This window comes from Sylvia atricapilla, chromosome 19 (genome assembly GCF_009819655.1).
Source record: "Sylvia atricapilla isolate bSylAtr1 chromosome 19, bSylAtr1.pri, whole genome shotgun sequence".
NCBI classification, from domain to species: Eukaryota; Metazoa; Chordata; class Aves; order Passeriformes; family Sylviidae; genus Sylvia; species Sylvia atricapilla.
The window spans coordinates 3,013,507-3,026,718 of NC_089158.1; the positions used below are offsets into that span (position 1 = coordinate 3,013,507).

The 13,212-nt window shown below is 52.4% G+C and overlaps 1 protein-coding gene across 1 annotated transcript in view; it reads right to left on the reverse strand.

Annotated features, from left to right (window-relative positions):
* LOC136369913 (collagen alpha-1(II) chain-like) overlaps positions 1 to 13,212 on the reverse strand; it is a 79,427-nt gene that overhangs the window by 39,377 nt on the left and 26,838 nt on the right. The window contains exons 2-6 of the mRNA XM_066333063.1: positions 9,272 to 9,419; positions 8,537 to 8,695; positions 7,555 to 7,750; positions 6,741 to 6,878; positions 5,531 to 5,572 (exon numbers count right to left, since the gene is read on the reverse strand). Coding sequence (XP_066189160.1) covers positions 5,531 to 5,572; positions 6,741 to 6,878; positions 7,555 to 7,750; positions 8,537 to 8,695; positions 9,272 to 9,419 — 683 coding nt within the window. The remainder of the gene's footprint in view (positions 1 to 5,530; positions 5,573 to 6,740; positions 6,879 to 7,554; positions 7,751 to 8,536; positions 8,696 to 9,271; positions 9,420 to 13,212) is intronic.

Below are 13,212 nucleotides of genomic sequence, written 5' to 3' on the forward strand. Positions count from 1 at the left end.
TCTGGCTGCTGTCACTCTCCCCTGGCTGTTGTCACACTCCCATCTCAATGCCCAGGTGTTCACAGTGCCCTGCACCCCACATCCCAGTGGCCAGGGATTTTCCATCCCAGCTTTTCCAGGACATTTCCCCCTCTGCATCCCTGGCTGCTGCCATGGAGACTGGTGGCTGCCAGTGGGAATGCCTGGAGCAAGAAAACCCTTAATATCAGTGGCTTGGTACTTGTATTTTTATTTTATTATCATTATTATTTTGCTGTTAAAATGCTAAAAAAGAGGAGCCACTTGATGATTAACTGTCCCAAGCAAAGAGGCTGCAAGGGATGTAATTAATCAATTAAAATAAATGAGTGGAGGCCTCGCTCTACACAGAGAAGCAGAGGGGAAGATTTCAAACCCCCAATTCCCTCCTTTCACAGTGATGGTGCCTGGTCAAAATCACCTGAAAAATGCTAAAATTGGGTCCCTGATGCAACTAAACCCACCTGGGCATGACCTTTCCAGCCTCATGGAGCCAGAAAGAAGCTTTGCCCAGAATTTGGAGCATCACCAGAGTCCTCCCTGTGCAGCCTCGGGGTGGGACCTCTGCCAGGGGCACCCCAAGAAATTCCTTATTTCCACCCCCCAGACAAGCTCCTGAGAGGGGACGAGGGACAGCAGAGTCCCCACAGGACAGCAGCTCCCTCGAGGGGAGCACAGGGAATATTTGTTCTGTTAAGAGCAGGTCCTGGAAGGGATAAAAGCCACAGTCATTTCTTGTGGAGCCAAAAAAAAAAGAGTTGAAATAAACGATTTTTCTTTCGGAAATTAAACTGTGAAGCAGCACAGTTTTGATGTCACATTTTTGGTGCTTCGGGGGGTTTCTGATTAAAAGCAGGTATTAAAGTACACCTTTCATGGTGACAAAAAAACAAATCAATGTACTTCAGCTTCCCAACTTGATCCATATTTCTCCCTCCAACCAATTTTTCTTGATCCCAAGTGGTAATTCCCTCAAAATACATTTTGCCTTCGCCAGGACTGGCTGGTTTCAGCTACAGCCACTTGGTGCCTCATTTTGTACACTTTGAAGTGGAAAATGAATGGAGGAGAGCAGCCCCTCTCTGCTCCACGGGGCTGGCACATGAACCCCAGGGGCAGCAGCAGCCAAAACCCTAAAAACCAGTTCTTCAGAGGAGAGTCACCTGTGGATAACAGCTGGCAGATGGTGTCAGGTTTGGGTTTGAAAAGATGTTAAATCCCATCTCCCTGCCCCTGCCAAGGGCAGGGACACCTCCCACAGAGCAGGCTGCTCACATTTCCCTACGACTGGACCACCAGGTGAGAAGTGTGGGTGCTGAGAGCTGCTCAGAAGAGAAAGTCAGACAAGATTTTCCCAGGCATCGCTCTGGGGGAGCTGGGAGAAGACATTCCAAACAATTCCTCATCTCCGCACCCGCTGCTTTTCCAAGTCCTTTACTTGCAGAGATGTTTACAAGGAGGTGTTGGTTTAATTGACCAATCACATCCAAAAGGTTTCCTACATAAAAAAAGGTTTCCTTTCCAATAAACGTTGCTATATTGCCCTCAATGAAGAGCTGGAGTCTTATCTGGTTATTTGCTGTCCCTAATACATAACGATGAGTGTGCTGAGGATTCCCAAACCTCACCAACCACGAGCTGGGAGGCACTGCAGGGGCATGAGTTCAGGTCCTCAAGAGGTGATGCTGATACAGAGCAGCCCCAGGGGATGTGCCAGCCTGGGAATCCCAGTGGGAAGCCACACGCAGGCCTGGCAGCCCAGGATTCCCACACCGTGAAGAAAATCAGTTTTTAATCCAGCTTCAACACTTGACATGGGAAAGGTCCACGCTGGAAACTCCCATCTGGCAAAGCTCAGGGGAAAAGGGTCTCCAAGGAAAAATTGCTGAGGCACGAGGCTGAATTATATTGGTTTGTGTCAACACAACTAAAAGCCAAGATCAATAGAATCCATCCTTGCTCCTCCAAACTGGCCAAATTTAGAGGAGAACCAGCTGAGAGGGACAAATTGGGAACAGCTCTGAAGTTGTCCAAAAGCGTGAGAGTTGAGTGAGGCATGTGGGTTTGAGCTCCAGGAATTCCAGCTGGGAAGTGGGGAAGGAGCCCAGATTGAAAGCAGCCATCAAGGGTGATAAAACAGGAGGGAGAAAAGGAGGAATTGGCACGTGACAAGCCAGGCAGGGTCTGTGATTTGCAGGAAATTGGATTACAGAAGGACAATAAAGGCAGAAGTCTCTGCCCCAGCCACATCTCGGGTCCCCATTGTCACCTGCAATGGGCACTGACAGAACCACAGCAGAGACGTGGGAAGAGCTGGAGAGCCCCAGTTCTGTCCACATTCAGAGAATCCAGATGACATAACCAAATGACAATGAAATACTTCCCATTCCAGAGGGGAAAAGGAGCAGCCCTGGAACTCAACCCCAAAAGCATTAAAGCCTCAGGCTCTCCCTACTTTGAAGTGGAAAATGAATGGAAGACAGCAGCTCCTCTGTGCTCCTCATCTCCCCAGGATGAAGACTGAATCCTCAGTTTGGCTCAGAGAGCTGGGGAAGCTCCAGGGAACTGACTGGGAAAAGGCTTTTTGTTGTGCCAATATGGAATTAAAAAAAAAAAAAAAAAAAAAAAAAAAAAAAAAAAAAAAAAAAAAAAAAAAAAAAAAAAAAAAAAAAAAAAAAAGGCAAATAAAAAAGGCAAACAGGAAGCTTTGAGTAATTACAGGCCTCTTCCTTCAAGCTGAGCCCAAGCAAAATAACAGAACAACTGATATGGGGCTCATTAATAAAGAAACCACAGATATGTAATTAATGCCATGGTTTTGGAAAAAGTTTCTAACTTGGTATTTTGCCTGAGGAACCTCAGAGTGTTTAATTGACAAAGATAATAATGCTGCTGGACTTCTGGGGGGTTTTTTAGCTGGTACCACACTCTAAAAACCCCTAAATGGCAAAGGGGTTAAAGCCCAGCTTGGAGCATCCCTGTTTTCAGCAGCCCAGACAACCAGCATAACTTTCTGCCCTAATTTTCAGCTGGGTCAGGCTGGCTAAAACAGAGTTCAAAGCTCAGGGTCTTCCCCCAGGAAACAGATTTTTTCTTAATAGAAGCCTCTTCCATCCAAGAGCCAAAGGTGCAGTGTAATTCACTCAAGCTCAAGGTCAGAGATAATTTTAAACTATTTTTCCAGCACTTTCTAGAATCAAGCCCCCAGAAGAGGCTGCATCATGGAAAAAAAAATCAAGTTTGGACTGATTTAAAGAAGGAATAAGTGTCAGAAAATGCCATGGGCTGTGTCTTGTTGAAACCCTGGAAAATTAGAATTAAAGGCTTTAGACTACAGCAAGATATATGGGGCAATATGAAGGATTTGAGGTGTTGGCTGAGTTCTTCTTTCACCTTCTTCTTCATGGTTTCAGGTGGTTTTTCTAATTGGGTGGAAAAGGTCCACTTTGTATAAGTATAAATTGGATAGGAAGGACAGAATTTTAGGACTGAGATTCCCACACCAGCTGTGCTCACAGACAAACCTGAACACGAGGGAACAGAAGTGCCACCACCCAACCAAGCATTTCCACAGAGCTTCCACAGCGTTTTTAATCCAAGCAGGAATTTCCCAACTAGTTTGACCTGCCCAGAGAATCAAACCTGTGAAGTTTGGTGTCTTTGGAAACCCGTGGGATTTCAGCTTTGCCTGTTTGGTGAATAGCTTTAGAAACCCGTGGGATTTCAGCTTTGCCTGTTTGGTGAATAGCTTTAGGGGTCCAGGTTCAGCTGCCTTGGAAAGGCCACTCAGTTCAGGAACCAGCTCAGGCCTCCTGCTCACCTTTAGGACAGGCAGTCAAAGAGAAAACAAAACGCAGGAGAAGTGGCTCAACACCATCCATGGCCCAAAAAGATTGCTCAGAAATAACAATTTATTCCTAAAACAAAACTGCCCAAAGGAGTGGGCTGCAATTCAGGTATCAGTGCCAGTAACAAACTCATCCATTGCCTTCCCCCCATTGCATCTCCCTCTGCCATCACCCTGAGCCTCCATCATTATTTAGCTCTAATTACCAATTAAGGAATCCACCAATGTGCTAATTGACTTCGAAATGAACAAAGGAACTAGAGAGCAGAGCTGTGGCCTGTCCCTGCAGCAGAGCTGGGCTGCTCCTCATTACTCCCAAACTGCAGTGCATTTTTTATTCTGAATAAATCTTAACGCCAAAGCTTCCAAGGCGTCTCTGCTCCTTGTTAAGTGCTCGAGAAATAAACTTGTCCCAAATCCAGAACATTGTTCGTTTTCCCCCTGCAGATCTGTGATTTGCACCACTCTCCTTGTTATGGCAATGTCTTGGCAAGGACTGGAAGGACCAGCAGGTGGGAATCACATCCCAAACAGGATCTAGCAGGATGACAGAGCCCACCTTCCCCAAGTGCCCAGGAAAGCTGCTTTTGCCACCTCAGTTCATTACAAACATCTTTACATTCGGCACATTACAAAGGTGATTTTGCCACCTCGGTTCATTGCAAACCCACCCAGCAAACGTGAAACACGTTCACCCCGAGCTGCTGAGCCCAGAGCTGATTGACCCGGCTGCCAAAGGCCACTTGGGCAGCTCCAGTTTGGAATTCTCCAGGTGCAGCCAGGCAGAGAAGGCCAGGTGACAGAAGAGAGACTGTCCCCAAGGAGTTAACAGGCACCAGGAGGGTGAGGGGAAGGAAGAGCTCTGAACTGCTCAGTCACACACACACAAACCCCAATTTGCGTTTGCTGGCGGGTTTTCCCCTCAGGATGTGTTTGCATGGACGGGAACAACAAAGCTTGGCTGAAAACCCCAAAGAAAGCAGGAACATTCCGCCAGCCTCACTCGGAGCACTCCCTCATGTCCCCAGCACAGGCACAAGAGCTGGGGACACGCTCCAGGCTCCAGCTGGGGGACAGCAGCTCCCACCAGGAGCTCAGCACCAGGAGCATTGGGATGGGGGAGCAGCCACCCCTCTCCCAGCACCAGATCCCACAAACCACGGCAAGGAGAGCCCCAGAACCACAACCACCCCGTCCCACAGAGAGCTCCAGCCCTTCCCACCTCCCCAGGGACAGAGGGAGATCCTGGGGGAACCTCCCCAGGCAGGCATCACATCCCACTGTGGGCAGGAGCAGTGCTTGATCCCAAACCCTGCCACCCTGCTGACCTCACCTCCTTCCCTCCAGGCTACTCCACAACTCCTCTGGCCAGGCAGTGACCTGATCCACCTCATTCCCTGCCCCACCCCTCTGGCTCCATGCAAGGGCTCAGGAAGGTCACCTGAGCCCTCACCATGGTCTGGGACACGGCAAGGAACGTTCAAACCATTAAAGAGAGAGGTTGCCATAAAGAAAACAACAATAACAGCCAAGAAAATCATAATTAGTGGCCTTGTCTAGGTATTTTGGCTTGGCCTTATTGATTATAGAGCAACTCCTGTCCCCAGGAGACAGCCTGGGGGTGACAGCACAGGGACACGAGGAAGGACAGTGCAGGAGTCGTACCTGAGCAGATGAATCCTGGATTTCATTGGTTTCCTTTGGCACCTGGAGAGTTGGAGAGAGAAAAGAGGGAAAACATCACTGCCCCAGGACCAGCAGTGACTCCAGCACGTGTTTACTGCTGGCTCCAGGAGTGAGGAGCTGCCTCTGCCGGCACAGGAGGCGCCCAGGGGATGCACAGTGGGAGCCAATCCTTCACAGCAACGTGAGGGAATGGCTTCTGGTCAAACCTCTCAAGAGTCTGGGTGGGTTTTTGTAGTTTCTGTTGGTTTGGGAGCCCCTCAGTCCTGAGGACTGGATGGGAACTGGGGGGATGTGGGGCAGAACGATCCTGTGGGGTCCCACCTGCACACAGTTTACTGATGCTTAAAGTAAAATTTCCCCCTGTGCTGGTTCCAGCATCCCAAAGCAGTCCCTGGGCAGGAGGCAGACAGGGCAGGAGCCCCAGCCCACTGCCAGCTCCCTCCCCTGGCACTGCCCTTTCCCAGCAGCTGTCCCAGCTCCTCACAGAGCACAGGGCTGGGTGACACACGGGAGGCTGGTGCCAAGCACTGACAGCCTGCACTCGCCTCTCCCCAGCTTTTCCCAGGCTCCTATGAAACACTTCCTCTGAAGGCACCTGGCCTAAGATGAGAGGAATTTCCCTGGGTCAACGCCAGCTCCTGAGGAAAGCCTGGGTGCTTCATGTTTTGGGGGATTTATGATGTGATCTGGGATTTTTGACACGGATACCTTTGTTAAAACTTTGTAACGAAAGCAAAGTCCCCCAAATTTCCATTCTCCAGCAACACTGGCAGAACAGAGGGACAGCTTCTGGAAGGATGATGTCCCAAAGGGTGCTAGGAGCGGGCAGGAATTCCAGAGGGGTGTCCAGCTCCCAGGGACAGCTCTCCCCTCCTCTGAGAAGCACAGCCCCAGCTGCAGCATTACTCAAAGCTTTCCTGTGCCACACACAGGAGCACATCCAGTCACAGCCACCCCCAGGCTTCCCCTGGACCCCAAACTCTCCGTTAACTCACTCTTCTTGGCACCAAACCCATCTGTGACTGGGATGGTTTCAGGGATGGAAAAGGACCACCCCATCTCCTCATATCCCATCCCAAAGTGGAGATCCCAGCAATTCCAGGCAACGCCCTGGGTTGGGCCTTTCACTGGAATCCAAGGAAAAGCTTGGCCCAGCCATCCCTAAATTCATCAGCTGCCCCCAGCACACCTCTGGCCAGGCTGTTGGCAGCTCCCACGGCGCCCTGCTGAGGCTGAAGGAGCCTGGGCAGGTTGAGTTGTGGCTGTGGCAGTGCTCAGCTGCGGCCGCTGGGTCTCCCATCACGAAGGTCAGCTGTTGGAGAGCGCCCTGGAAGATACAGGAACCAGAGTTTGTCCTCCTGCTCCCTCCAGAGGAGAGGGGAAGGTCTGGGAGGGGCTGCAGAGGAGGTCATCTTCAGCTTCTCATAGCCAGGGATTTCATTATGGGATGGTTTGGGCAATGACCATTCCCTCTCCAGCTTCAGCAGTTGCATGTAAAGATGCCATGGGCAGGGACACCTCCCATTGTCCCAGGTCACTCTAATCCCCAATGTCCAGCCTGGCCTTGGGCACTGCCAGGGATCCAGGGGCAGCCACAGCTGCTCTGGGCACCCTGTGCCAGCCCTGCCCACCCTGCCAGGGAACAATTCCTGCCCAATCTCCCACCCAGCCCCGCCCTCTCGGAGTTTGAAGCCACAGGACACACTTCCCCAGCCAAATCTTTCCATGCTGACTGCGCAGAGACTTCTCTGCATGGTCCAGGTCATGGCCAGCACCAGAGGATGAGTGAAAATCAAACCCAGAGGTGACCTGACTGCTGTCCCCTGTGCTGCCCTGGCCCAAACCCAAGCCCTCTGCACAATTCCAAGCCTTTGCTAAGTTTGTCCTGCCCAAGCATGGAAATAAACGCTGTTGTGGGCAGAGGAGGCGGTGGAAATGGATTCCATCAGAGGGAACTCACCCCCTCACTCACGCAGGCAGAGCAGAGCCCGCCCAGCTCTCACCTTAAAGGGGATCTCGAAGGACTCGATGAGGCCCCCAATGAGGATCAGCCCCTCGGTGTTCACCCCCATCCCAAAAGAGTTGGACCAGCTCACTCTGTCCACCAGCCGGCAGTCCACGTGCAGCTCCAGGCGCTCCAGGGAGATGCTGAGAGCCACCTGGTGCCACTGCCCATCACCCAGGGAGGACACTGGGAACCTGAGGGAAAGGGACGAGGCACAACAGGAAACTCCACCCCACACCTTACCCAGGACCAGGCTTGACCCCCCAGCAGGTCCCAGGGTCCCTCACATATCCATCCCTAGTGCAAGCACCAGGAACAATCAGAGAATTGTTACAACACCATGGTTTTCCATGGATTTGGGGATGTCTGCTGTGGGCCTGATGTTTCTGTGAGAGATTTCAGCCTGCTGGCAGCTGCTGACTTTTCCCCAAGGAAAAAATTCTCAAGGAAGTTTCTTCTCAAAACAATTCTGGCAAACAACTCTCCTTTCCCAAAACCATCTTTCTCCAGGTGGGGTTTTGCTGTTTCTCTGGTTTAACCAATGGCATTAGAGAGGTGTTGTTCCTATTCACCAGCCATGGCGAGTCTGTGTGGGAACACCTTATAAAAGGCAGTAAGAATTAGATAATACAAGCCTTTTTTCTGTGCTCTTTGCCTCCTGAAATAGTTGGTGTCTCTCATCTTTCTTTCGTGTCCTTCAACAACAGTCTACAACCACTTGAGGCTTCTGAGAAATGTCTGGGTTTCACATCTTGATTTATCCCAGGGATCTGAACCTTTTTGTTCTTTGCTTTGTTCTCCAGAGCCGCATTTTGGCCGAGTGGAGTTTGCACCAGGTCTGAGGGTCATCCCCTTCCCTCAGCTGAGGTGAGCTCAGCACTGCCCAAAGCCCACCAGCGATGGAACCCCCAACCCTCGGCCTTGGGAGGAGAGAAGGAAGGATGGAAAGGCAGGAAAACAGCACCTGGGCTGGCACTTACTCATAGTGTCTCCTCCTGGTGGTGACAAAGACCAGGGCGTGGGGGGTGACCCTGATCTGGAAGAGCACGTGGCTGCGGTGGCTGAGGATGGTCACCAGGCTGGTGTCCTCCTTCAGGGAGTACCTGAGCTTCAGCAGCACGCTCAGCTCGTCTGCAAACCTGGCAGAAACGGGGGACACGTGGCGTTGTGCAGCTGCTGCTGTGTCACCATCAACTGACCTCTCAGGATACAAAAACTCACGGCACAAACGAACCGAGTGAGGAGGAAGAATAAAGGGGAAAAAAAAGAGCCAACAATTGTTCCAGTTGAGAGGTTCAAAGAGAAGCAGCCAGACCTAAATTAGCACTGCCCACACAACCTCAGCACGGGGTGATGGGGCCATGCCAAGGTGTCCTTCCTGCACCCAACTGAGAACCATCAAAGAAGCCCAGAATGGTTTGGGTTGGAGGAAACCTTCAAGCTCATCTCCTGCCACCCCCTGCCAAAGGCAGAGACACCTTCCACTGTCCCAGGCTGCTCCAAGCCCCGTCCAACCTGGCTTTGGACACTTCCAGAGAGAGGACAAACTGTTCCAAAATGTAAGAAGGAAGCCCTGAGCTCAGATCACAGAGTGGCTGAGTTATCTCCATGTCATCATGGAACGGGCTCTCCAAGGAAGTCCTCAAACCAACAGCCACGCCTTAGGTGATTTTTGAGCGCCAGCACCCCACGGCCAGCCCCTGCAGGGGCGTTACCTGTCCCCAAAGGCCTCCCTGGTGGGGATGCTGAGGGTGGCATACTGCCCGATCTCCAGGGTCCTGCACTTGCTGTGGTCGTAGCCAAAGGAAACATTGCTGAGGTCCTGGGCATGGAGAGTGATCTTGTCCAGCAGGTTCACCTCATCTGCAACAGGAGAGAAAAGAGAGATGCTCAGTAGGCTGAGAAACCTCCACCACAGGGCTCTGCTCTGTTCATTCTCCAACAAGAGAAAAGGCAGGTAAATTGGACACCAGACACGACCCGCAGGAAGAAGAGTGTAAATTTGGGAGAATCAAAATTCAGTACAGAAATTCAGCAGACTCAGACCACAAGAACCATTCAGACAACTTCACAGACGGCCAGGTGAGATTTTTCAACCACAATAGGGTTTTGAGGCCACTGTCCCAAGGGTAGGAAGGGCCATTCCTTCCCCAGCTGTGGTGGCACCTTTACAGCCACAGAGGTGGGACTCAGAGCTGCAAAGCAGAGCCTGGGACACAAACGTCCCAAACCACAAACCCTGGAGCAGCTGGGTACAGGAATCCTGCTCAACCTTTCCCAAATTTCCCTGTTGATGCTGTAAATAAAGAATTGGACCACGGAGTGGGAAGAAGTCACTGTGTCCCTCAGTGTGTCCTGACCAGAGGGTGGGGACACCCCTCTCTGCCCTTCACAGGGTCAGGAATTCCTGTGGGAATTCCCAGTAAGGAGAGGATCCACTCAGAATGGGCTGTGAACTTTGGAGTTGGTTTGAAGAGGGGAGAGCCCCTGCCCTGGGCTGTTTGGCATCACCATGAGAAGCTTTCCACTCCTGTGGTGAACAGGCCTCCTCCTTCCAAGTTCATCTTTCACTCAAGAACCTTTGAGCTACAGAAATACCCGAGCAAAAATGTGTTAAAACCTCAAGGTTTTTTTTTCCTCTCCATTAGCAAAAAGACTTTCAGACCTCAGACATCTAAACCCAGATCCCTCCAAAATGCTGCCACCAGCAGGAGTGGGGACAAGGCACAGACTCAGCTCCTTGGTCCAGCCCTGCAGGATCACTGCAGACCCCACAGACCCTTTCCTGGGAGGGTCTGGACAATCCCACTGCATTATTTGTCCGCGGGAATTGTGCCAGCACCATCTGCAGCAGCATCTGCCATGGCTTGGGAAGCCTCCAGCCCCTTCGCTGCCTGTAATTCCCTCTCTGGATGAGGTGTGAGATTGATCTGAGGGCAGACAAACAGCCCCGGGCACACTGTGACCTGCCAGGAGACATTCACACCCCAGAGAGGGAAAATAACAAATCAATTAGGCAGAAAGCAGCTTTGATCTGCTTCAGACACTCGTGTGTCACTCCTGACACCATCTCCTTGGAAGATTTTGCATTTTTCCCTGCGGTGGGAAAGAGGGGAAGGAATGGAGGAATGGCTGTTTGTGGGGAGTTGGGATTTCACCTGGGATTTCCCCAGCTCCCCACACGGGCACAGCATCCTCTGGTTTCCAGGCAACCTAAAGCTCTGCAAGAAATGAAGGTGCAGCAGCTTTTGGCAGCAGGAACACCAAAAAACTGGGAGCAAGGCAGAAGGTGCGGGGTTGAGCCCCCGAGCAGCCAAAAGCCCCCAAAGGCAGAGCCAGCAGAGTTTATCAGCACAGCATGGGAATTCATCCAAGACCAAAGAGCTCACAGAGGGGAAAATATCAGGAATGTTTGTTCCTCTCAATCCAAAGCATTTTTGGGAGTGATTCCCTCAGTGCTGACAGCAATGGAAGTGCCAGGACCTGCCCAGTTCCATTCCCGGGGGCTGCAGCCCCCACCAGGGTCTGGCTTTGCTGGAGATCCCAGGCAGTGAGAGCTTTGGGATCCCACATCTGCTGCAGCTGGAACAGCCCTGCAATGAACACACAGGGAATGTTCCCTGGGCAGGGCACTGCTCCCTGCCTAGGCTCTGATGGCAGGGAGCAAAGGGGGAAAGGGGTTAAACTAAAAGATTGATTCAGACTTGAGATAAGGAATTTTTCACAGTGAGGCTGGTTAAACACTGGCACAGGGTGCCCAGAGCAGCTGTGGCTGCCCCTGGATCCCTGGCAGTGCCCAAGGCCAGGCCGGACATTGGGATTGGAGTGACCTGGGACAGTGGGAGGTGTCCCTGCCATGGCAGGGGGGGAATGGGATGGTTTTTAACATCCCTTCCAACCCAAACTCTAACAGGATTCCAAGGAAGGCTCCTGCTCTCTCTGCAGCTCATTGCCCCACAGTTTTGGGGCAGGAGCTGCTGCACAATGAGGTTGCTCCTGACACTGGATTCAGGGCTCACCCAGTCCTGACACCAAAGCTTCTCCTTGCTGCTTCTCCCCAGGATTAACCAAGGGCCCCCTCTCCTTGCTGGCACAGCTGGGTTTGTGGGTACTACAAGAACATCACGGATTTGCTGCACGTTTCAGGTTTATTTGCTGCTTTTGCCTTGAGCCCTGGGAGCAGACAGGCTGCTGCCCAAGGACACGATTACCTGGGAAGACATTCCCAGCTGCAGGGGCTGTCACCAGCTCAGAGAGCAGGGTCACACCTTCCTGGGAGCACACTAATGCCAGGCAGGGGACGCTGAGAGCAGCTGCTGCAGCAGGCAGAGGCAGGAGCAGGCCAGGCTGTATGTGTGCTGCCGGAATTCTCTGTTTCCTTTACAAAAATCCCACTTTCTCTGCAGTTTTCAGCATTCCCAGGGCTGAGCTGCTTTATCACCCCCACAGCCAGGCTTCCCTTCCCCTTCCAGAGGCCATCAGGGAGCAGCTCTGCTCACAAACACTGTTTCTACATCCTGCAGCCCCAGCGCCCTCCCACCTCCACCCTGGAGCCCCAAACCCAGCTCACAGCCCAGCTCTGCTCCCCTTGGGCTCCCCTTGTCCTTCCACTGCCCACAGAGCACAGCCAGCATCCCAACCCAGCAAACACCTCCACAATGGCTATTCCTGCACTGGAGAGGAGATTCCTGGAGTTCAGCTGCAGCTGCCAAACCCAGCTTGCTCCTAAAAGCAGCACAGGAATTTTCCCAGGCGTCCCAGTGCCAGGGAGACTCAGGCAGGGGCAGTCAGGGAGGGGCACCCCAGGACAGGCAGGGCCTGGTTAACAGGCACAGATTCCAAGGGGAACACCCCAGGCAGAGGCAGCCCCTGGGGAGATGCTCCACAGGCAATGAGGAATCACATGGGGATCCCTCCTGGAGCACAGCCAGTGGGAAAGGGAAGCACAGGCAGAAGCTGGTGTGTGGGCACCAGGCTGCAGTGAGGTGTGAAGTCCATCCAAGGGGCAGAGAGCAAAAGGACAAGGAGAGAAATTCCACCCAGCAGGTAAAGACCCCGTCATCAGAGCTCAGGACACAGGGCTGAGCTTAAAACGGGGCTGCTGGGATGAGCTGGGGGTGCCAGGGGAGGGTGGCTGGGGTCATTAAAGCCCATCAGTGCTCTCAGGAATCAGATGGGTTTTCAAAGTGGCTCTCCACCATCCCATCCCATCCCATCCCATCCCATCCCATCCCATCCCATCCCATCCCATCCCAAAGCGTTCCCCAAGGGGCAGCCCCAGCTGCAGACACAGGAAAAGTGTCCACCCATCTTCTCCTCTGGCTGGTTTCGATGTATGAAACTTTCACTGAGCTTTACCTCCTCCCCAAGACTGGGAAGTGAGGGAAAATTGTATTAAACAGCCCCAAAGTGGGGCCCTGGCGAGCTCCTCACAGGGTCTGTGAGGCTGAGTCACTTCCCCTGGATGTGGCACTGGCTGGAACCTGCAATAACAGGGCTGGCCAAGCCCTGGGGACAAGCCCAGGGGACAGCCCTGGCTGGGGAATGGAGCCTATGACCTAATGGGCCTTTCCTCCCGCTAGTTCCTGAGTGCCTGATGGAAATGTCCTGCCAGGGCTCTGCTTAGGATCACTCCAGACTCCGGATCAGAGGGGCT